Here is a 25,919-nt window from a genome sequence, read left to right as displayed (position 1 = left end):
TGTACTAATGGTAGAGCATAATGCTAGCAACACCCTGGTTATGGTTTAAATAAAAACACAAGAATGCAAGTCGCTTTGGATTAAAACCTCTGCCGAATTAATTAGTAGACATTCGTGTGACATTCAAGTGTATCTGCATGCTTCAACTTGCGGTGAAGATAAGATCTTGAGGGACAACATCGTGCAGCAGTTATCACATTTTAAGTCACTTCCCTAATAGCTCACAGTAGTCCAGATATAGTCATGTGAAGCGTGTTGACACGCATGTCCACATGAGTGTTTTGCTGACCCAGCCTAACCAGTGATTCACCACACTCCCCCAGACTCATTACATTCAGAGGAGACTGAAGAGGACTCGAGGAAAGGGATGAGGGACAATAAAGTGCCCTTGTTCCTCTCTCACAGAAGCTCACAGGGTCTGGGTCATTTATGGGAACTGGAGGAGGTAATAGACAGAAGAAGAGAAGTTGTGGACACTGTACTGTAAGGCTTCATGACTAAGGATTTCCCTGTGACTGTTGATCGCTCTCCCTCTCTCTTTCTCTGTGGCAATTGGTCACGAGTGGCGGCGCTGTCAGCCAGCACAGTCTAGCCTCTAGTATAAGAGCCACGCTTCAACATGAAGGCTAAGCATTCGGTTAGGACGCCACTTGGGTTTGGACTTACATGAGGATTGTGTATTTGTGGTGAATAGGACGAGATAATCATTGACCGGCCTTCTTCATTTGCACTGCCCGTCTACAACTGCAAATAAGGTATAAAGAGTGAATCATTACCGAGATTTGTGTAATTTGACATCAACGACCCATAGCGGGCTTGAATATTAATGGGCACACATATTTAGTGAAAGTCATCTCAATGGTTGGGAAATGTGTTTTATTGGAAGTCTCACACTTAACAGAGATATACTTGTGGAGCAGTTTATAGGTCGTTTTGACTCGTACTTTTATTATGATGGTCGTAGTATTGTGGGATAAATCCATACGTAGGAGACCCATAAGCAGGTCTTGATGGAGTCACTGGACATTTCTGTGCTGATTTTGTGGTATAAATCTGCAGATTAGGTTTAAATATAGTATATAGTGTGTTTAACAGAGCTCAGAGTTTACCTCCATTGTTGCACTTTGGAGAACGATAGTTGTTTGTGCAGTTACACAATAGGGCTATAACATTAAAAACCACTGCGTAAAATTATAAAGCATAATATATTTAGCCAAAACATTAGATAGACAAACAAAGGATTTTTTTCAGATGGTCTGGTGCCACCTTCAATTTTGATCTCGCCTCACTCATTTTAAAACAGGATTTTTTTTTTCTACATGGACAATTCAGAATAAAGTTAAGCATTTTAAATTTAGCATTATACGCTAAGAGCTACATTTTACCTTTAGTTTATTTTATTTGATTTTTACAAAGACAATTCACAATAAATATTAGCATTTGAATATTAGCAGTATTATTTAAGAGCTACTTTTTATCTGCAGTCCTTATTTTATTTTATTTTATTTTTACAGGGACAATTCACAATAAATATTTGCATTATTATTTAAGTGCTACTTTTCAACTGCAGTCCCTTTTTTTTTTTTGTATTATTTTTTTTTTTTACATGAACTGTTCACAATAAATATTAGCATCTGAATATTAGCAGTATTATTTAAGAGCTACTTTTCAACTGTAGTCCCTATTTTATTTAATTATTTTTATAGTTCACAATAAATATTTAAATATTAGCAGTATAAAAGCATTTCAAGAGCTTTATGGCCAACAAAAAAACATTTCCTGTACTCGAGGCATCTGCTCTAAGATCATTGGTTTGCACTGAATAGAATAACTTTACAGAGTTGTTGGGTCTATAAGAATGAATGCACTGTACAAGTTTAATTCTCACAGTTTGGAAAGAAGTTTAATTAGATGTTTCATGGTTTGACCCAGATATCAACTGCATATATATATATATCTGCGATACACCTGTTGCCTTGTTACTTTGACCGCTAGTAACAGCACAGCCGCAGCTATCTGCAGTATTCTCACCACTCCGATTCATCCACAACCGGACACCTCTTCATGTTACTCACTGGACAAAGCATGGCCACTAATACACATCTCTGTGTTTCTCTTCCAGTTTTTCAGCCCACTCATAGGCAGGCACCCAGTCATGTAGAGAGCAGCGCGTGGAGGACACCCAGATCACTTTCAGCACTTTCTACACAAAGAGGTAATTGTGAGATATTTCTCACAGAGAGAAATGAATAAAGGCACAGAAAGCCGTGGAGAATACAGCGTTCAGCGTGTGTCCAAGTGCAACTGGGCTTGTCTGTTAGGAAAATCCATTGGGTCGTTTGTTGTATTTTCTCGTAAGTGCCGACAAAGTTGGAAGTTGCATTAGGTCGTATTGGGTGATGATTTCCGTTGAACGAGTGAGTAATCATTGACATGGGTTGAGTAAATATAGTGCCCCCTCAGAATAAAATGACCCAAATGAAAGGGCTTTATATAAAAAACATTGTTTTTAAATCTTACTTGGTCTAACAGAAACTTTTTATGGTCCTTCCCAAGTCCATGAATATCTTTGCACGTGGCTCTGACTGCACACCACAGCGTTTGCAATATTAGATGATTTATTTTTAAAAACAGACTCCTCAATAGCAGCATTGTCTGATAATAATAAACAATTATATTTTCCACTGCTTCAGAGTCAAGAGGTCACATAGTAATTGACATGGCAAAGACGGTAGAAACGAGGTTTAGAAACATGTTGTTTGTGTATGTTTTGAACATTTTGAAAGAAGTCACCCACAGGTCATTGCAGTTGTTAGATAAGTTAGAATCTAATCAAGTTAGTCTACACACTAGCACATATTTGAGCTTGACAATGCTCTAGATTTTATCAAGAATCTTGACACACTTGTACAACAGTGACATTTCAGGAATGTAGGAGTGTCATCCTCAGTTTTGTATTTCCACTATTATTTTTTCTAGATTGTAAATATAACTACTGGTGGTATTGAGAGGAAGTATATATAGGCCTACATTTTTTAGATAAATGAATACTTTTATTCAGTAAGGATGCATTAAGTTGCTAAAAAGTCACAAAGGCTATTTCAAATTAATTATTTTAAACGTTCTAGTCATCAAGGAATCCTAAAAAAAAATTCACAGATTCCACAAAAATATTAAGCAGCACAACTGTTTTCAACATTGATATTAAGACATTTTTCTTGAGCAGCAAATCAGCATAAATCAGATCCATTTCTGAAGGATCATGTGACACTGAAGACTGGAGTAATGATGCTGAAAATTCAGCTTTGTCATCAGAGAAATAAATTACATTTTAAAATATGTTTAAATAGAAAACAGTTATTTTAAATAGTAATAATATTTCTGTATTTTTTATTAAAAAAAATGCAGCCAAACAAAATATACTTATATTTTAATTATATATATATATAATTTTTTTTTTTTTTTTTTTTTTTTTATAATATACATTATATTTTAAAACTGTCTGGAAAAACCAGCTGTGTTGTAGAAAGTAAACATACTGTGTGTAATGTATTGTGACAGTTGTGTCAGGATTAAGCTGTCTTGCCTCTTGGACTAAATCCAGCAATCCATTTAATCCAACATATGACCACTTAACTCTTTCCCCACCCGCATTTTTTTGAAAAGTTGACAGTGACAGCATTTTTGATTATTTTCACAAAATTTCATGGAACCCAGAATATTTTGTTGAATGAACATCTGATCATACAATATATATATATATATATATATATATATATATATATATATATATATATATATATATATATATATATATATATATATATATATAAGAGAACAGTGCCTCTGCTATAAAACATTTTTTATCCTATTTCATTTTTTTCTAGCTTCATGCCTTCTTTTTGTTTTATCAACACTTGAATGTGATCATGAAAAAAAAAAAAAAAAATTTTGAACAAAAAGCTGAGAAAATTTTGTTTTTGTCAAACACTGCTTCTGTTCGGATCAGTTACAAAACAATGATCAAAATATAGACGGAGTAGATTGAGTCCATCAACACTCCCAAAGCTTCAAAGTCCTATACCTCTTCCTGGGTTCGACTTTCATTCAGTAACATTTCTATGCTGTTTAATGTTTGATGACCACCATGTTAGCTTACATGTGCATAAGCAATGCTTCTATCGCTTCTTCTTTGCATGTTTTTGGATCCGGAGATTATGTACATTTTCAGAAGATGTGTCATAGTACCCCTACCGTATAACAGTGATAACAGCAAAAATCTGTCAATGGCGGGAAAGCTTAAAGGTGAACTAAGTAACTTTTTTACCTTAACCGAACAGCTTCGGAGTCATTGGAATAGTTATATGACTTTTTTCGGGTTGAATGGTGGTCGTCTCGCACCCCCCAAGTGCCTGTGAGCCGAAAAACCACCCATGCAACTTTGGGCCAGCGGGTCGGCGGGCCTCAGCGTCAGGAAGTATCGCGTGATATCAGGTCTCGCGATGTAACGAATTGCTTTACGGCACTGCACACATACACTATCTAAACATTTATATGCTAGCCTTCTGTGTATCATACATACCTCAGTGGACATGGCTCCGTGCGTTCGCCGGGTTCTTTGAAAACAAATGCACATGACGAGCGGGAGAAGATGGGAGGGGGGAGAGTCGTCAACGAGTTTTGACGACAGTGTTGTCAAATATCTATTCCGAAGCTGTAGGGGGAGCTCTATAGAGAAATCCGCGAGCAAAAAGCGAAGAAATCGGCAAAGCTGAATAGTTCTGCTTTAATAATAAATGACAAAAAAACTCCATCAATGGCAGGGAAAGAGTTAAAAGTATGGGAGGTCATGGAAGTGTCTTGTTCACGTGAAAGCAGGGAAACCTGAAAGTGTTTGTTCTCTTTTGATTTAGTAAATTGGCATTTTCTCCATTCTCATTGTCAATCAACAGTGAAATGAAACAGTGTAGATCAGTTTTGGAATGAGGACAGCAGAATCAGTGACTTTAAAAGCAGAAGTCTTGGTGATGTTTATTTACTTGATTGCATGAGTTTGCGAGTGAGGTAATCGCTGTGTTGTTGGGAGCCCAAAAGGCATGACCACACTGCACATGACACAAGCATCATTTGGGGATTTTTCTGTTTTTTATTTTCTTGAAATCATGAGACCCTAGATGATATTCAGTTTATCAATCGAAGTGCTCCATATTGTTTTAAAAAGCTCTGCCATCTTTGTGATTATTGTACGGAATTTATAAAAATTATGCACAATATATCAATACTATATTTAAGTTGTTGTTTATGTTTTTTACATTTATGCATTTAGGAGACACTTTTATCCAAAGCGACTTACAGAGAGAAAACAAAGCATTCATCAGAGAGCCAACTATCATTGTAGTACACAATGCTAGGTTTATTAGACAACTAGATTAGGAAACCAACAAGAGAAGAAATGCAGAATTGTTTTAAATTATAATATATTTTTAGCATATCGGTAACAATTAGGCTAACTTAAAAGTTCAACATTAAAAACATTACTTTAATAGCACTGTTAAATGCAATCTTTAGCAAATCTCAAAATGAATGTCCATTTTGTTTATACTTTACACTATAATGTTGTGATGCCTACATTTGCTTGTAGATTATTTATTTTGACAATAGCATTGAATTTTAATATCTGCCATTTGTCGTTATCTGCTCCAGTTGAATTCCTTGTAATGTTTGTGAGCTGGTTTGTACCAAATCAAAACTCAAAGTAATTGAGCTCTTGATTATCTTGAGGAAAAAGAGGAAGGAAAAGGGTGCTGTGAAGACACTGTCAAAAGGTTCAACTTCCTACTTGAGTGATGTCCTTCCCTTACCCATCCCACCTAGCATTATCCCGGCGAGTGTTAATCTCATGTGCGAGTGTGAATCCTTAGAACATACCGGATAACTTGGCCAGAGCATGGAAGGTTCACTGTGTGCTGCAGAGTCATTTTACACTGCAGCAGTCTATTACCCTGAGGGAACAGGGTGTCTCAGCAAACAGGAACAGAAAGTGTGGGTGTTATTTTTGGTTCCGCTTGCCTCGCTGCTTTGCTAGAGAGGGCGGATGGTAAATCAAGTGTAGGCTGAAACTGAAGAGCCAACATAATCTGGTCCTTTACCAGACCCCTGCCCACCATTCCTGTGCAGGTTACTGCAGTGTCCAAAACCCCACGACTACGAGGTATATTCATATTTGCATATAAGCAGCAGTTTCTCACCAAATCTCAGATTTGTGAATGAGTTCATGTCTGATATTGCAGACGCTAGCTCTGAACACAAACTGATCACTTTTAGCTACTCTGGCTAATGCTCATTGCATTCTAGGAAATAATGATGACCTAAAAGCAAGCTATTCCATTCCCTGGAAATGTCTGTCATGCTATGATGAAATAGTAGGTATATGTTTCAAATCAACTTTTAAATGGCCGTTAATATATAAGGATGTTTTTGTATCCATTTTGTGTTGTTACATTATCTGGTAGCAGGGGCTAGTTGGCAGTGTATTAGTATTCTTGCATTAGTATTCACACACAGGTGTTCTGAGGGCATTTTCAGATTTGCATGTTTCTTAGAATTGTTATGTTTAGGACATTTGTTTGAGTATTGGCCTGGTGGTTAGTGCATGTGCTCTGACATATGGTGTTTGTGTAGGCAATTTGAGTTTGAGTCTGACTCATGTCATTTCCTGATTTTATTCTTTATCAGTCTTTGCCAATTAAGGAAGACATGCATTATCTTTTCCATCATGCAAATAAATGTTTGTTTGCAACCAATTCTGGAATATATAATAGATATATAATATTTAGCAGTATTGAGCTTTGCTGTGTTAAAGGCGGCACACAGGCATAGTGACATATTGTACCTGCATGCAGGTTTGTTTGTGTGTATGTGCATAAGCTTTGTGGCTTTTTCTATTTTTTTCTTCATCATTTGATGTAGAGATGCCATGAATTCACTGGCTACTGTGACAATGGAGCACTTTGATAGCTGGCTCTGTTTGGATGCATCTCCATCGGGGCAGTGTATGCCTGGCATTCGCTGATGGGCGGTGTGGGAGAGCGACGTCACAAAAGGAGGTGGTTTACGCATAGAGCAGCGTCAGTATATGCCGGATATATACGTCACTAATGTTCAGGGCTGAGCCTGAAATGTTTTGTTGATACAAGATATGAGAACGCCCAACTCTGTTTCTCAGAAGTCCACTGAAGAGTCAATCAAGCCATCAGGTTGTTTCTTCATTGAAAAAACTGGGAAATGTTTACCAGTTATTTGATCAGTTATAAATTGCCACCTAGTCATGTGCCAAAGCTATTGCTCATACTTACAACTTAAGTATTTTTCAATGTTAAAATAATCATATTCCCATTTAAGAGGTAGATATGACTATATGGAAGCTATTGATAGTTTGATTCCCTTGAAAAGTAGTTATTGGCTGCTGATAATAGAGATTTTCTAATCTTTTCAGTTATGGTAAATTAATATATAAACACTGTTAAATGTTATATTTAGCAAAGTATAAAAGGAATATCCATTTTTCATACTGTGCATTAGTGTTGTGTTCACTTGAAGAATTTAAAACAATTGTTTCTATTTTTTTTTTTTTTATTTAGTCAAAGTAATATATAATTTTAATATAGATCATAACATGAAAATAATTAAAGGGTTACCAGTACTGGACAGAATTTTAATATAAGTGCATCCTTTTTGAAAAGTATAAATACTGTGGCTGTGTGGCACTATCAAAACATTGCTCTGTTTGCTTGAATCCCGATCAGCCCGACACAACAACACTGACTCAACCAATGGTGTAACTTGGGGTGGGACCAGCTGTAAGGCTAATGGCAGATTGCTTAGATTTTTTTTTTAAATAGTGTTGCAATGTATGAAGTACATCTCTGACAGAAGTCACGTTCAAACCAAGCAGCTTTCTTTTGGTTAACAAAGAGAATTCACATTATCAATTGAACCCAAAGCAAATTGTGGAAATCACTCTAAATGGAAGTGAATCGATGCAGCTGATGTCGTATGGCACGTGAGAATGACAAACATGGCAGATGTAGTACGTCTAACTTTCATACTATATAGAACATACTTTTTTTAATCTGTCCTGAAGTAAGTTTCAAACCAAGTGTAGTACCTACTATAGTACGCGATTTCAAACGCAGCGCTAGAAACTTCCAGACAGGTGTATTGAGGCAACAGGCAAGTTGGAGCTAAACTCTTCGGACACTGGCCCTCCAGGAGCAAGTTTGGAAACTCCTGCTCTAGAAACTTCCCAGAACATCCTTCCAACCATTAAAGCAACATAATAACACCTGCCCATGAGTATCATAACAGTCATTTTTTCAAATGGTCTGGTGCCACCTTCAAATTTGATCTCGCCTCACTCATTTTAAAATCAAATACCAGCAGGTAATGAACCACCCCGGTGGTCCGGTTCTCCTGTATCAGTCCAGCTGTTTGCGAGACAGCCCGTCCCAAAACTCTGCTCTCCTGGAACTGAGTCAACCTCTGGCAACTGCCCTGGTGACAGAGCCTGAAAGTGTCCACTGACCAGCATGAACCACAAAGCTTGTAGTGTGTTTGCCCCCCTCCACCGCTGAAATGTACACTGTGGGCTAAATACTGCTTCAGTACTATCTCAATAGGAGCTGCTTTGCTTATTGTACCTCTAGTACAATAAGCTTTTCTCCATAGGCGGCCCATTCCCTCTGGGTTGTCCTTTCCACCCCGTGGCTATGTACAGTATAGTTTGTGATGTGAAGCAACTGAGGACGCGCCTGGCAGACTTCAGATGGCTTTATCTAGCATAGTGTGCATACTTGGTACCCCATCTTTCTCAATCAGTACACTTAAATTCCACTTCCTGTTTGCAAAGTCATGCTTGTTTGCATATTGGTCTTCTGTGGCACCCCAGAAAGAGGAACTCGTTTAAATAGGGACTCCCCAGGACCACAGAAGAAACAGGGTGTGGGCCTTTCTTTATAGTGGGGTAATGGACATGTTATTAAAAAGGCAACTCACATGAACTTTAAAAGAAAAGAAAAACACCACCTGACCCTCACATGACTTCCCCATCACACTCATCGTTACTTCTGAATTGTATTTATTTAGAGCCTTCGGTCTCCTTGTAGTACCATAGGAAGGCTTTTTATATTCTTACGGGCAATTTGAAGACACCTAAATTACATTATGGATGTATCATATGGTGGTTAAATGGGAAATGTGGGTATAATAGCTTCCTAAAATTCTTAAAATATGTTTTTGTACACAATGATTTTTTTTTTTTCTATTTTGGGAAATGCCAAGTTACATGATTTATCTTTTAAGTTCGTATTTAGGTTCTACACTTTATTCTGTTATTAATTTAAACTTGAGGCTTTAGATTGTGATTGTACCTTATAAATATGTCAAGCCTACAGTCTATACATTTTATATATATGCGTGTGTGCGTGTGTGTGCATGTATGTGTGCTGGAGAATCCATCTTAACCATGTAGCTGTGTTTGAAGATGGTAGCTTGTTTCAAAAAAGATAAATATTTATAATATTATTTATAAATTCATTTATTAATAATAATATCGCTGATCACCCTGTCAGGGTTTATTTTGTGATAACAAAAGGTCGGGGTCAGCATTCCTTTTTTTTTTTTTTTTTGCAATGTTTAATTGATCACAAATACAGATACAGAGTGCAAGACGTATTTTAAAATATGTGATTCAAAGCTGAATCTTTACACTGCTCCAGTCTTCAGTGTCATAATCCTTCAGAATTCATTGTAATATGATGATTTGCTGCTCAAATTTAGTTTTTATTGTTATAAATGTTGAAAACAGTTGTGCTGCATAATATTTTTGTGGAAACCATGATTTTGTTTTCAGGATTCTTTGACAAATAGAAAGTTCAAAAGAACAGCATTTATTCTAAATAAATAAATAAATAAATAAATATATATATATATATATATATATATATATATATATATATATATATATATATATATATATATATATATATATATATATATATATATATATATATATATATATATATATATATATATATATATATATATATACAGTACCAGTCAAAAGTTTGGAAACACTACTATTTTTAATGCTTTTGAATGAAGTCTCTTATGCTCATCAAGCCTGCAGTTAAAAAAAAAAAAAAACAGTAATATTATGAAATATTATTACAATTTAAAATAATGGTTCTCTTTTTTAATATACTTTAAAATGTAATTTATTTTTGTGATGCAAAGCTGAATTTTCATCAGCAAGTACTCCAGTCTTTGGTGTCTTATGATCCTTCAGAAATCATTCTAATATGATGATTTGATACTCAGTTATTACCAATGATGGAAACAGTTGTGCTGTTTAATATATTTTTTTGGAATACTTTTTTCAGGATTCATTGATGAGTAAAACGTTAACAGCATTTATTCATAAAAACAGCATTTATTCAAAATAAAAACATTTCTAACAATATAAATCGTTACCATCACCTTTTATCAATTTAACGCATCCTTGTTGAATTAAAGTACTAATTTCTTTAAAATAAAATAGTTATTGTTCCCAAACTTTTGAACGGTAGTGTATATTGTTAAAAAAGATTTCTATTCTAAATAAATACAGTTCTTTTTAACTTTTTATTCATCAAATAATCCTGAAAAAAGTATCTCAGGTTATAAAAAAATATTAAGCAGCACAACTGTTTCCAACATTGATCATAAATCAACATATTAGAATGATTTCTGAAGGATCATAAGACACCAAAGACTGGAGTACTTGCTGATGAAAATTCAGCTTTGCATCAAAAAAAATAAATTACATTTTAAAGTATATTAAAAAAGAGAACCATTATTTTAAATTGTAATAATATTTCATAATATTACTGTTTTTTTGTTGTTTTTTTAACTGCAGGCTTGATGAGCATAAGAGACTTCTTTCAAAAACATTAAAAATAGTAGTGTTTCCAAACTTTTGACTGGTACTGTATATATATATATATATATATATATATATATATATATATATATATATATATATATATATATATATATATATATATATATATATATATATATATATATATATATATATATATATATATATATATATATATATAAAAATAAATAATAATAATTATTATTATTATTATTATTATTATTATTATTATTATTATTATTATTATTATTATTATTATTATTATTATTATTTATTTTTTAACATTACTAAATGTTGTTACTGATACTGTTTTTAAAACAGTATAAATATAAAGTATAATTCTTTGGATCCATTTACTTCATATTCACTTCCTGTAACTATTTCCTTTGCAGACTCCCCACCACTCTTCGGGCTGGACTGCGCGGCGACAGCAGCCCGCCCCCCGCGTCCCCCAGCCATGTCGTCACGCATCGGACTGCGCCTGCAGCTCATGCGGGACCAAATGCAGCAGGAGGAGCAGCGGGAGCGGCAGCAACAACAGGCAGCACCCATGCATTACATGCAGCCTCGCATTCCTGGCCAAACTGCACCCTCATCAGCCATCAGCGCACCAACTCACTTCCAGGCGCCCATGCAGGTGCCTGTTGAAGTGCTAAAAGTAGGTACATCCACCATCCTGTGTGTGCTCATCCGAATTTGGGTGTGATGAAGCGAATTAACAAAAAGGAAAAAAAGCACTTTGTCAAAGAGCCAACAATAATCATAAAGATTTCGCATACTGTGATGATGCATTTCCACAGTTATTAATACACAATTGATGCATTTCCACAGTTATTAATACACAATTAATATAAAGTCTAGCAAAGTTTTTTTATATATATATATATATTTTTTTTTTATGTACATTTAAAGACTACTTTGGGAAAGATTTACTAAACGGCAAATTAACACGGACCCGCAATCTAATAAAAACGCAGATGGGAGAGGAAATTTCTGCGAGTGATCTACTGAGAATGAGCAAATTCAATTGCTGCAAAAATAATGCCGGAAATACCACTAAATTGACTACTGCAAAGTGCAAACCAAAATAAATAATCTCCGGCCATATGGTGGTTAAATGGGAAATGTGGGTATAATAGCTTCCTAAAATTCTTAAAATATTTTTTTGTACACAATGTTTTGCTGTCTGACAGGTGCAATAATACAATAATCTCATATGCAATAAGGTCAGCCGCAAAAAAAAGTGTCTATTTCTCACTGCGTATCTTTAATAAATCCTAATAGCAGTTTTAAATGCTAAAAGAGGGTTTGCACGGGCACAAGCTATTAGTAAATCTGCCCTTTTGTGTTTTAGTACCTTGGCATTCATTTTCAGATGTTATTTATTGATATTGGATCAATTGGTAATCCAAAAAATATTTTTGTTGTAGTTTCTGTTCACCACTATAGAAGTTTACCCAACTATGAACACTTCTGCTTCTGAGAACCCCAGAAATGTGAAAAATGTCTGTTAGTTGAAAACCTTTTTTGGTTTTCATGAAAAGCCTGATAGGTGTTTGTGGGAAATACTTTGCTAAAATAAGAAATGCCCTCTCCCTTAAATCTTGCCAAATTCCATCTAATCATTGTGCCACCTATGTGTTCTGTAGTATGAAAGAGCTCCCCCATGAGACCCTAATCTTGCCTTCCATTGGGTAGTCTAGCTGTGCTCCGGCCACCCTAGTGGTCCCAACTGGATGAATGAGTTCTAAGGAGTGCACGAAGACCAAATTAGGCAAGATTAAGTACTCTGGTAATCTCCTCTTGTATTGCGGTGAAAGAGTAGTGGGCAAAGTCCAGAAGTCAGTGGGTCGTGCAGGACTGACCACGGCTTTGGTGTGCCGGATTACATTTCAACCAAGATCAAAAACAAAGTGAGGAATATTTGTAGAAGAATGCGGTGGAACGGCAGCCAGGTAAGAGGAAAGAGACAGAAAAGAAGGGAGACTCTGACATGACTTATACAGAGATAACACACAGGAAGACATTCTTTCAGGTGACATGTTTCTGTCTGATTCCATCTGTTATCCTGGATTGTTATCAGTTAGTTTAAAGAAAGCGACTCTGTGCTCAGTTGTACATACATGGAATTTTGAGTTTAGGTGTGTGCGACGTTATGAAACTTTGTACTTCACCTACAATAAGTTTTTATCCGGATGTTTTTTTTTATTTGGGGGGGGGGGGGGGATCTGTAAAGCTTTAGAAAGTTGAGGTTGTGGAATTTATTGTAGAGTTATTTAATAATTTATTGTAGTTACTTCTTGTGCTTCTTTGAATAGACAGTAACAGGTTACTTGCTCAACAACTTTGTGTGTGGTAGGCGACTAAAAACATTAAGGTTTTAAGACAATAATATCTGATAAATTACTTAGGAACCGTTAACAATAGAGAGAGAGACTCAAAATCAGTTTGACTGTTTATATATGTTAATGTTTACTTTAAGGTCATTTAATTGTGTTTAAAAGCATAAATAAAACTACTTTTACTACCGTTCTAAAGTTTTTAAAAGAAGTCTCTTATGCTCACCAAGTCTGCATTTGTTTGATCAAAAGTACAGTAAAAACTGTAATATTTGGGAAAGATTATTTTATATTCTTATATATTTAAACATGTAATTTATTCCTGTGATGGCAGAGCTGTATTTTCAGCATCATTACTCCAGTCTTCAGTGTCACATGATCCTTCAGTAATCTTTCTAATATGCTGATTTGCTGCTCAAGAAACATTGAAAACATTTAAGTTGTGCTGCCTAATATATTTTGTGGAAACCATGATACATTTTATTCAGGAATTGACAGTTAAAATAAACAGCATTTATTTGAAATAGAAATCTTTTGTGATGTTATGAATGTCTTTGCTGTCCCTTTTGATCAGAAATCTTTTGTGATGTTATGAATGTCTTTGCTGTCACTTTTGATCAATGCATCCTTGCTGAAAAAACGTACTGACCCCAAACATTTCAACTGTAGTGCATCATTTAAATTCAGTTTAAATTAAATAAATGAAATGACATCTGACAATTGGCATGTTGGTTATCATAAATCAAACATTAAAATAATCTGTATCTAGATCATAAAGTAATATCAGTCGACTCGTTCTTTAGTTATAATGTTTAACTGAGCCAAACGGAACCTGTTTGCATAGTCAAACCTCTGTTTTGCTTAGACCAAAGTAGTATTACTTTCTTGAGTGTAAGTGGCAATAACTTGTGGCACTAGCATGTTGTTGCTAATTTCCCATGCGGCCAACCATGTGTTACCTCAGGATTAAGCAACAGTAGCTCATGTTTCACACAGAGCGTATTATTTAGCTGGACATTTACCACCACCATTCCTAGACTGAATAAAAATATGTAATGAAGAGCTCCATGCTTGATACACTTCTAACCACAACTAACTAACCTTCTGTAATTTCACCTCTGAGAGCTCAGAGCAACTGGCTCTACCCAAAATTCCCTTACATAGCCTTCACGGAGAGGTTTAACACCAGGGAATTGCCCTCCCAGACACTGTCCCCGGTTTACAGCTTGTGTGTGTAAATTGGAGTCCTGTATCCTTCACTTACACTGCCTATAAAAGTTTTACTTGCTCCATCATGTTCTTTAATCTTTCAGTTAAATAATGCAAGTGATTGGACTGAAATTGAATAATTTGCAAGCTGAAGAGTAAAGGCTTTCATCCACTAATCCTGAGGCTTGTTTTCATTCAGGAATGTGGTTGATGTATTGTGGCTAATATTTTCCATCAGTATACAGGCATTGGAACTCAATTTTGTTGGTATGAATGCTCGCTCAAATATGAGCACAGTCATGCAAAAGTTCACAGGCAATATGTTGCTTTGCTTACACTTAAATCCTTTTGCTTTTCATCACTGCACATCTATCACACATTTTATCAAATGTCAGTTTTGTGTACTAAATCACTCAGTTAAAGACAGTCTAGCTTTGAAGTGAAAGAATGAGGCCAGTCCAGTCAGACGTCACCCCCGCTCTGAACCTCCACCAGCAGGTGCCTGCGTGATTCATTGAACCTCTCTAGAGGCTCTTTCTGGCCCCTGTGTGCTCCGTACATGCCTAGATTTAAACCCCACAGTTGCATAACCATCTATGACTGTGGCTCTAAAACATAGCTGGCTGAGACTGAAGGCTTTGGCTTGTTTTTTTTTTTCTAATGTGTAATGGTGACAGTAAAAACACTGTACTTTCCACTGGAATAGTAAGTCATGAGACATGATATTGACAGATGATGCACGCATTTTTTAAATACTTTTGTGTTTTTGTGTACTTTTGCAAGGTATTGCATTCTTACAGTTCTTACATTTCTGTCAAAATATATTTCCACTATATTTCCGTACATTTGGGGAATGTTTTTGAAAGAAGTCTCTCTAAGGTTTAATTTTTTTAATCAATATTACTGTTTTCTATTCAAATATATTTTAAAATTTCAGCAGCCATTATCACAGTGTATCATGATGTTCATTGAAATAGAAATGTTGTTACATATATAAATGCCTTTACTGTCACTTTTGATCAATGTAATACATCCTTGATGAATAAAATAATTAATTTCTTAAAAAAAAAAAGGTTTTTACTTATCCCAAACTTTTGAACATAAGTGTACTATTATTTACTATTAGTGTACTATTACTATTAGTACTTTTCTGTTATATTATAAAAGCAATACAGGTTTGGAACGACATGAGAGTGAAAACATGATGACAGAATTTTATTATATCATATATCATATCATATTATATTATATTTTACAGGTGCAGACCCATCTTGAGAACCCCACAGACTACCACATTCGACAGTCTCAACGGCAGCAAGTCAAGGAGTACCTGTCCACCACATATGCCACCAAGCAGGTAGTACATGCTGTCACAAGCTTGGTACAGCCCTCTCCACCCACCATGCCCCAGGGTCAGACAGGAAACGTCCCACCAAACATGCCCTCTTCTTGCATGCGCACTGAGCAGCTCATGAACTCCGCTGGGAACAGCGCACCCAACAGTCCCATGGCCATGCTCAACATCGGCTCCAGCCATGAGAATGAGGTAGTTTCTTAGTTTTCATACAGTTGTGGGTTGGAAACATGTTTGAAATAAATACTTTTCCCATAACATATCTTCACATTCATCAATTATTAATTTTGATGTCTCAACACATTTTATTTACAGTTTGTATATCTGTCACAGTTTTATATTTAGCACCATAGTTCCTCTTTCAGTTCACAGAAACCTAAAGTTCAGTAAATGACAATATCTTGCTCGTCTTTCATACGCTTTATGATTTTCTCCATTTCTCACCCTTGGTTGGTGTTTTTTTGCCCAGGTGCACATAAAGGTCAGAGTGTTAACTAACTTAACTCCATTGTCATTGGAGTTTAAGTGGCCAATTATGGCTGTTGAGGTATAATTACAGATTAAAGAGTGACAGGGAACCCAGGGCAGGATGGCCCTTTGGAACGAAGCAGACTTTGGTCCTTCCTTCCTTCCTCCGCTCCCAATGCCACCAAATCCTATGGGATACTAAGTGAATGTTTGCTTGTGGCACACTAACAACCTTTATGAGTTAAGCTACAGAGGGATTATGTCTGTACGGCTCTTTAGAGGAATACATCTTTCATCAGTAATTTTCAGTGATATTATAATTAGATATTTACTCAGCACAGTTATTTTGGAGAATTTATAGCAAAAATCTTCAGTAATCAAGTGTACATAATTTGTAGAATGCAAATGCACAAGGTGTCTAAATTCTCCTTATGTGTTTTTGACAAGATGGATGAGGTTATTGATGACATCATCAGCCTGCAGTCCAGTTATGATGACATCCAGGCTTATATTGACCCCGTGGTCCAGATGCCAAACACAGTAAGTAAAGACTTCACTCAGTTCAGGCCTTTTAGTCGTTGATATTGCCGCCTGTGACTAATACAGATCACTGAATCCCAGAAGGTAAGTGGAAAATTGAGTGAATAATTCCTGTTTGTGATGCACAGTCTGCGTCGTCTTGTCTATGAATAGGTCTATTTTTGAAACCCCCGCAACCTCGTACTTTGACAATGGAGGAATTATGCTGGATCCATTTGTTGTGCTGCTTTTTATCAGGGTTATAGGGATGAAAAGCATCTTTGTCTGATTTCCAAAAGTCACGTCTAATTATAGCAAAGCATCATCTCAGTAAAATGAAGCAACTGTTTTTCTCTCATGCAACCTCAAAATGCCTTATTTTCTGTTTAGACTTATCAAGAACTTTGCCTGCTGAATTTTTTGTGCTGGATTTATTGGATTACTGATATTGGGACCTTGCCAGCTTACTTCGACATGTCTCGGGGGAAATGTTTTAAGTATTTAAAATGTTTAATTGACTTAAAATCGTGGCCTGATTTACTCAAGGGAAGACATTGCGTTAGAAATCAGGAAAGTGGGAGCACTGTGCTTTGTATTTAAAGTAACTGCCCAACATTAACAATTAAGCCGCTCTCAGTTAGAGTTCAACTTGTTTACAAGGCATTTCGTGAAGGTGGGGGGGGGGGGGGTTTGGGAGAGAGAGGGCTGGGGAGGGGAGGCTGAAAGTCCAGATAGGGGAAAGTTCAGTGTTTAGTGGTTAGGAGAAAGTAGAAGAGAGAAGGTCCCTGGGCGGCTCAAGTTAGTCTCTTCGGAGAGGTCTAGGGTGAACGACAAGTGTGTGCAGCAATGAAAGATTCAGAGGCCAATATGAAAGACACAAATAAAACTTATGCTATTGTGGAGGTTATCGATGGAGAGAAGATTCAGCTGGTAAGGCCGACTTTTTCCCATCACTCTCCTTTCTGCAGGCCGAAGAGGGGGGTGGGGTTGTTTAGTCTTGCTGCTATTTGTTTCTGTGCGTCTGATTACTAGAAACTAGAGGGACTAGAAAGAAAAAAGCAAATGCCATGGACACTTTAAGGACACCGGTAACCTTGTCACACACATTTAGCTGTACACTTATAGCAAGTTGTGCTCATATATCTGTAAATGGCTTGTTGTTTATGGCTGTTGTTTAGGTGGACCTGCAGGGGAGCAACTGAGTACAACTGTTTCAACTGTTAAAGAGATAGTTCACCCATTAATTAAAATTTCTGTCATTTCCTCATGGTGTTCCAAACATAGACACACAGTGGAAGCCAGTGGGGTTCATTGTTGTTTTGGACCCCACTGATTTTCATTATATAGACAAAAACTTCAAAATATGTGTTCCACAGAATAAGAAAAAAAACAATACAGGTTTGGAATATAACAGAATTATATTATATTATATTCTTTTTAACAGAATTTTATTTTTACAATATTGAGTGAATGCGTCTGATTGAATCTCCTATTGATCAGTGTTCTTAAGGATCTATCTTCCATTGTAATGATTGATCTTTGATTCCAGACTCTCTGACTTAGTCTCCTGCATACAGGAATCATCACGCATAAGGAAGTGCTACTGTTGGTTTTTGTTCTGTTTACCAGCAACATATTTACCTGAATGAGTCATACACCTTGCCATTTTTCCCAACCATTCTTTCCATATGCAAAGGTTTTCCTTGATAAATTATGTTATTATGCTCATCCACAGAACAATTAAATCCCTAATCCTGGTGGATTTGTAATATGGCCATTGAAAAAGCAAATGGTGCAAATAGTCTCAGATTTGATGAGGTACATCGACCATTTTGCTCAATATTTAGTGTGCAAACTATATTTTTCTGTGGGGCATTAGGGTTTTTAAAGGTCGGAAAATACTTGGGGGTGAAGAGGTGGGGTTTCAACTCCTAATGAGGCCGCAAAGGCCGCCTCTGACCCTGTTGACCATGTCCCTCTTTGATCACGGTTTCTTTGATCAGTGATTAAAAACCTCTAAGGATGGAATTCCCTAAACCGATAGGGCATCAAACACTTTGCATTGTGCATACACATACTTTGAATCATCGCCATTGTTTGTCAGGAAGCAGCATTTATAAGTTCACACCCTCTTTTATACACTTTCCTCTTGGTTTCTCTTATCGCATCCGAAATGCTAAATGAGCCGTTTCTGTTTTCTCAGTATGTCACTGAGGCGTGCTTCGCCGAGAAATTGGAAAATCGTAAGGATTTATGAAATGGTGGTTGCACGTTTATCCAGAAGTAATGGCTTTGCATAACGGGCACCACTCTCTGATTTTTTTTTTTACTGTTGATTTGTGTTTGTTTGCCTTCGTGCTTCACAGTAGCTTCTGTGATAAGGTATCTGAGCTGATTTATCTGTCACGGCTCATTAGGAGCTCATAGCCGGCTCGCTTACAATTATACTCTGACACTAAGATGGAATAAAAGATACAACTGGTATAAAACTATAAAGACCCAGATAAGAAAGAACATAGTCAATCATTTCTCTCACCTAGAAGCAATTGCCGAGTGTGATATTTTTTTGTTTTATCTCCATTATCTCAAGTGTTTATGGCTTTGCTCTAGAGATAAGCTGAGTGTTTATTGGGTTTCTAGTGATTGTGATGATTTACCAGGGTTACGCTGAATATAGCTTCATAAAAATGCCATTTGCAAGACAAACTAGTTGTATCTTCTCCAGTAAGTAAAGCATAGATTGCAGTAAGGACATGCAGTAGTCTTCAAATGAAGGGGAATATGTTTGTCAACTGTACCCATGGTTTAGTTTAACTGATACTAAATGGTTTGAAAGATTTTTGTCATAGCTTTAAATACAGCTGTTGTCGTCTTACTCACCAAGACTCACATATAACTCTTTTTGCACTGTAGCTCCCGCTGTCCAGCAGCCATTTGGATGTGTACACGGGGCCAGGTATGTCCGGATCAGCTATCGCCATGACCAGCAACTCCTGTCCTGCAAATCTGGCCATAAAGAGAGAGCTGTCAGGTACATTCTCGAGAAATGTACAAAACAAAGCACTGCTGCACACACAGACATTACTGTTAGGAACCACATACAATTCCAGCTATGGCATCAAAAGTTCCTGCAACAATCTAAAGTTTAGACACAGTATTAGCACTACTTTCCAGATTTTAGACTATCTTACATTAGTGGTCAAAAATAATCCATGTGAAATAAAACAAATTGTTTATCAAAATTTATCAAATTAAATAAAATAAAATAAAAAAGTTTGTCAACTAACTTCTCAACCAATTTCATGTCACCTTATTGTTTTTCCCTATTAAAAACCATAAAAAATATATGTAAATATATAAAACATTTGTTTTGCTAAGAAATCCAAATGTAGGATTGATTTAATTTATCTAAATTTATATGACAAAAACATACATTTTGTCAAGAGTGTCTAAACATTTAACTGGTAGTATATAGTAGGTTATACCCTTAAAAAGAGTGTATGTAAGTGATCTGAATTATGGGAAGCAAACATGACATCATTTTGACATCAAATTGATGAGAATGTTAGATCATACTCAAAAAAATGTGTTGTTTTTTATTTTTTATATCATGAATGTTGTGTCTTGAGTAATGTGTTGCTGTACTAACCAAAAAAAAAAAAAAAATGGAAATTGAGCAGAGCCTAAAAGACTCTGCTTAACATCTGTAAGACACGAGAGAAACTTTGCTGGTTAAAATGAAGCACATTTCACTATTCCAAGGCAATGTCACTTATCACCACTATTGAAAAGCCTCATAAATCCAGTTCTGACAGCATTTGCGTGTGTAGCAAAACATGTTAGTTGACAGCATTGCCTTTTGTTTTTGGCAAGATGCTGAAGTTCGGGCAATGGCTAAAGAGAGGCAGAAGAAAGACAACCACAACCTGAGTGAGTATGCGCTTTTCCCCCCTCATTTCTTTCAGTTTACAACCCCTCACAGTTTAAAGTACACTATCTCCGCTAGTGCCCTGCCATTGACACCCCCTGTCACCACCACCTCTGGGCAAATTTAGCTGACAGCGCACTATACTTTGGTCTATCGTTAACTCAGACAGATCCTGCTGCCGTGGCATTAAAATGTAATTGCCTGTGGCATTTCACAAGTATTGGAGTTGTACAATAAGAAGCTTGGCCTGTTCCCAAGTACTTTGGTATAAGAGGGTATATATTGCTAGTGCATTATAAACAATTTACACACCAGAACCGATCTCATTTCCCCTCATTAGATTGAGTCAGAAAACAAATAAAAAATGATGGTCAAGGTCAGACATCATGCTATAGAAATGAAAGTCTGTATGAGAAAGAGTGGGGTGGATTCCTCTTTTTCTCCTAATACTACTAATTTTTAGTACTACCATACTAACAAAAATGTTTTTTTTTTCCTTTTAGTTGAAAGGAGGAGAAGGTTTAACATCAATGATCGAATTAAGGAGCTGGGCACCATGATTCCCAAAACCAATGACCTGTAAGTTTGTGTTGTTTATTTGAGCATTTCATTTCATACTGACTAGATGTGAATTTTGTTGACTTGGAGATGAACCGTACTATTCTTTCATTGAGAAGCACTTGACCTCCTGGAACCTCTTGTGTTCAGGGATGTGCGCTGGAATAAAGGCACTATTCTGAGGGCCTCTGTGGAGTATATTAAACGCATGCAGAAAGACATCCATAGAACCAGAGAGGTGGAGAACAACTTCAGGAGGATGGAGATGGCAAACAAACAGCTGTGGATTCGTATTCAGGTGAACATTCATTCAGGACTTATGTGACAGATAATATAGTCATTACAAAAATAAAACCTAAAGCATCTGCTAAGAATAATAGTCTGTGACGATATTGAAAACAATTGGCCTAGCAACAAGATGAACACTGAAAACCATATTAAACCATATCAGTTCCTTGTTCGTCCACCTTTTTTTTTAACTAAAATAAAATAACGTAAACTTATTTTTCTCATTTCTCATTTTTTATTTAGTTTAACTTGATGTACTAAAATAACTAAAACTGACATAAAAAATTATATAGACATTAAAAAAATATCAAATTTACTGAAAACGTTAACAAAAATTGAATGGAAAATATAAAAATAAATTCAAACTATTAATAAAAACTTTAATAGTATCTCAATGATCACTGATATAGAACAATACAAATAAATTAAAAAAACAATCTAATATCGACACATAACTAATATGATATGAATATGTGTTTCCCCACTCATCATACAAAATTTTTGAGAGATGTTAAACTGACCATCTTATTGTGATCTTCTTGTGCTTATTCTCCAGGAGCTTGAAAGGCAGGCCCGAATGCACGGCCTCCCCAGCACCTCTCCATCGGGCCTGAACAACACTGAGGTTCTAAACCCCTTCGTCAAGCAGGAGAGCAGCCCTGAAGAGAACCACCTTTCGCATCAGCCCCATCTCCCTCCTCACTACCCCCAGCATCAGCAGCAGCAGCCCCTGTCCCACCCTCAACTCCACCAGCACCAGCACCTCCACCCCCAGCCCCCACTGCAGTACCCAGCAGTGGGCAGCTCCCAGCACTTTGACTATGCCCAGTCGCTGGACTTGTGCAACGGCGGCATCCCGGGATATCAGGATGGCATGGGGGATCTCGGCTCGTTGGGCGGAGGTGTCGCGCCGATGGGAAAGAAGAGCGAGCTAGGCTTCTTGCTGATGGAAGAGGCCCTGTCGCCGCTGGGAGGAGACCCGCTGCTGTCCGCCATGTCCCCCGATGCTTCTGTTGACAGCAGCCGCCGTAGCAGCTTCAGCATTGAGGACTCGGACATACTGTGACCTGGACAGCCTTGGGTGCCACTGCACCACATTCATATGATGCCACACACACACACACACAGATATTGCATTTAGTCTGGCACACTGTTAACGGGGAAAGGTGCATTTTTGATGCGTCCTGCCTCCATGAAATTCAAGTTTAGCTCATTTTTAATTTTTAGTCTGACATTTTTTGCTCCACAAATGTCATGCACGTTGATCCATTCAACTAAACAAAGAGAACTGATATGCTTGAATTCTGTCACCCAGAATTGTCCTATATTGAAACTTTTTTGTGACATGTGAAGGCCAAGTATGGTAACCCATACTCGGAAATTGTCCTCTGCATTTAACCCATTCAAGTTAGTGCACAGCACACACATTAGGAGTAGTGAGTAGTGAACACACACACACTGCAAACCGTGAACACACACTCCCGGAGCAGCGGGCAGCCATTTTGCTGTGGCGTCCGGGGAGCGATTGGGGGTTAGGCGCCTTGCTCACCTCAGTCATTTCCTGTCGGTATTGAGAATCGAACCGGTAACCTTCGGGTTACCAGTCTGACTGTACAAAAATATGTACTCAGATACATACAGATTGTCTTGAAGGCTATGAAATAGTGCTGTTTTGAGTCTGAACTTTTACACTCCCTGCAATATAGCAGTATATATTTTGAATAGTCCAAACAAATTTAAATCTGCCTTTTAGATACACTTATTCACCCTAGAATTGTCACAGTCCAAACCACACACTCACATTCTCTATCTGTAGAATTATATATTTTTCGCTTTGACATATGTCAGCCTTTCCCACAAGTGAGACTGTCACACTTAATGTCCTCTAAATCCAGACAGAAATGATTATTGGAGCATTTTATTTTTTTATACCGCCACATCTGAGCTCTTAAACACAGTGCCTGTTCTATCAAAGCAATATGCAAAGGCAGCTTATCCTCAGACAGTTTATCAAAACGCAGGAAGGACAGGGTTCCCACAGCCATGGAAAACCTGGAAATATCAAGGAATTGTGTTTTCTTCATTTAGATTAATACATTAATACAATCTTAGTTGTATTAATCTTAGTCCTAAGAGGTGAATCATTCTTTTTAATGAGTTATACAGATTCACAAAACAGTCTGAATGATTCATTAGTAAATCAGTCTGAATTTAAATTAATTTGTAAAAGTGACACTGAAACTTGAAAGGCCCTGGAAAATTCATTGGTTAGAGTGTATGGGAACTCTAGGAGGGCCCTGTAATGTCCATGCAGAGAAATGCAAGAAGAAAAAGGACAGGTCATACTCAGGTGTGACTCTCCACCAATATGGAGAGACTTGGAAATAAAGGTATCAAAGAAACCTGCTCTATTACCTTTTAGCATTAGTTTTAAACAAAAGCCTTTTTATTTCTATAGACAACCATATATAGATATATATATATATATAGCTGCTTTAAGCAATGTTGAGGTTTCTGTTTGCAGGCCAGACCAGGTGCTAGTGTGACAGTACGTTCAGTGAACAGTGCAGCAGAATGCAACATAAATTAACTAGTTAGTCCTGTTGCCACACACTCCTAGTAAGGTGCCTTAAAGCCAAGGCCGGATTCTTCAAGCACACACTGAAATGCCCTCTTGTATTGGCACGCTGTAAAATAAAGCCGACAGCTGTGAGCGCCCATTTGTCCAACTGAAGTTCATACAGCCCAAGGTGCCTTTCAGGGAACCTGGATCAACATGAAATTTGATCCAGCTTTTGAGCTGTACACTGAAGGATGTTTAATATATAGAAAATATACATGTATTATTATAGGTTTTCTTTTCTTTCTTTTTTTTCTTTTTCCCCAAAGCACTGGAAAAAATACTATTTTAATTTTATTGATATTATAAAGATTTTATGAAGCGAGTTTTATTTCAAATGTTTTATGCCACTAAGCCATTTAAATGTACTTTATCTGACCTTTTTTATTTTTTTTCTATCACTGCCGAGCCATTAAAATATAAAAAAATATATATTTCTGCCATTCTATTATACAAGTGGCAAGTGCAGAGCCATATTATATTTTTCTTTTCTCTTTTTTTTTTTTTTTGTGTGTGTACAGAATCGTTAAAACACATTAGACTTTTAAGAGATTTAAAGAACAATGTGTAATGTTGTTTTTATATTGATTTTATTCCTTTTTTAAGAAAAAGACAGTTGAGGAAAAGTGATACTGTTGAGTAGTGATTCATTGTTTTCATTCAATTTTAATTAAAACATTGAGAATGTGAATTTTATGTATTGTACAGTTAAACTAAGGTGGCTGTGTTGAACATGAGCTTTAATAGAACCTATGCGCTGTCCTCAGAAACAGCACGATGCTCCTCCAGTGTCTTATTGCCTAACCACCTCTCCCTGTTTTACTGCTTTATTGTTTTAAAGGTACAGTTGTGCTGAAACAGCACCATTCAAACCTCATGAATTAGTATTGAAAATACTAGAGACACTTTTTGTGATAGTGTATTTTATCCATTATTATTGCAGGTGAATGACTAACTGGATCAAACACCGAATTCAGCTGAGTTAAAACCAGCCAACAGCTCGTATTAAGAGTTCGTTACTCTATGCAAATCTTTGACTTGGTTAGTTAGAATAGGAGTAGCGTTGCAAAATAAGCAAGGGCATTTTGGATGGCATAGCAGGAAGGGGCTTCTAATTTTGCTTGTGTGACATTTTGTTTTGTTTTGTTTTTGCCATGCACCAAGAATGAGAAGGTTTGAGAAGATAAATCACTTGAAGTAAAGAGTGTGCTTTGGTAAAATATCTTGATGATTAAAAAGAAGAAAAAAAAAAAACACTTTGGCATTTCATTATACAGCATGCTGAAAGACAATACAAACAGAATGTGTCTCAAGTTTTTACCAAAACCCTCTGAAGGCATTGAGAATGTTTCAGTACTGTGGATGTGTCATGTTTATGGGATTTGCTCTTTCATAAATCTCTGGAAGTAAATGACACCTCACATTAAATGTATTTAAGTTGATGGTATATATTTACTGTCTTGTGTGTTTTGTGCACTTAATAATGGGTTGCGTATTGATTGAAATCTCATCTTCTCTTGAGTAGGTACTTATTTTGAATAAGTGATTACTTTAATTACTATGAATGTGTGTAGTATCCGGGACGTACTACATCCGCCATATTGTCATTATCATGTGACCTACCAGCCTTTATTTATTTTTTATTAACAGAACGGAAT

At 36.5% G+C, this 25,919-nt stretch overlaps 1 protein-coding gene across 3 annotated transcripts in view; it reads left to right on the top strand.

Moving 5' to 3' along the window:
• tfeb (transcription factor EB) overlaps positions 1-25,488 on the top strand; it is a 36,718-nt gene extending 11,230 nt beyond the window's left edge. The window contains exons 2-10 of one of the 3 annotated variants that reach the window (XM_079857421.1): positions 2,123-2,215; positions 11,371-11,636; positions 15,785-16,072; positions 16,796-16,888; positions 19,781-19,898; positions 20,750-20,797; positions 21,299-21,374; positions 21,504-21,651; positions 22,198-25,488. In XM_079857421.1, coding sequence (XP_079713547.1) covers positions 11,436-11,636; positions 15,785-16,072; positions 16,796-16,888; positions 19,781-19,898; positions 20,750-20,797; positions 21,299-21,374; positions 21,504-21,651; positions 22,198-22,707 — 1,482 coding nt within the window. In that variant the 5' untranslated portion in view covers positions 2,123-2,215; positions 11,371-11,435 and the 3' untranslated portion in view covers positions 22,708-25,488. Of the gene's footprint in view, positions 1-2,122; positions 2,216-11,370; positions 11,637-15,784; positions 16,073-16,795; positions 16,889-19,780; positions 19,899-20,740; positions 20,798-21,298; positions 21,375-21,503; positions 21,652-22,197 lie in introns of all 3 variants that reach the window. The other 2 variants (XM_079857419.1, XM_079857420.1) reach the window with 2 other exon arrangements.
• The last annotated feature ends 431 nt before the right edge of the window (positions 25,489-25,919 follow it).

This window comes from Squalius cephalus (genome assembly GCF_949319135.1).
Source record: "Squalius cephalus genome assembly, chromosome: 22".
NCBI classification, from domain to species: Eukaryota; Metazoa; Chordata; class Actinopteri; order Cypriniformes; family Leuciscidae; genus Squalius; species Squalius cephalus.
This window is presented reverse-complemented; position numbering and strand designations above follow the sequence as displayed.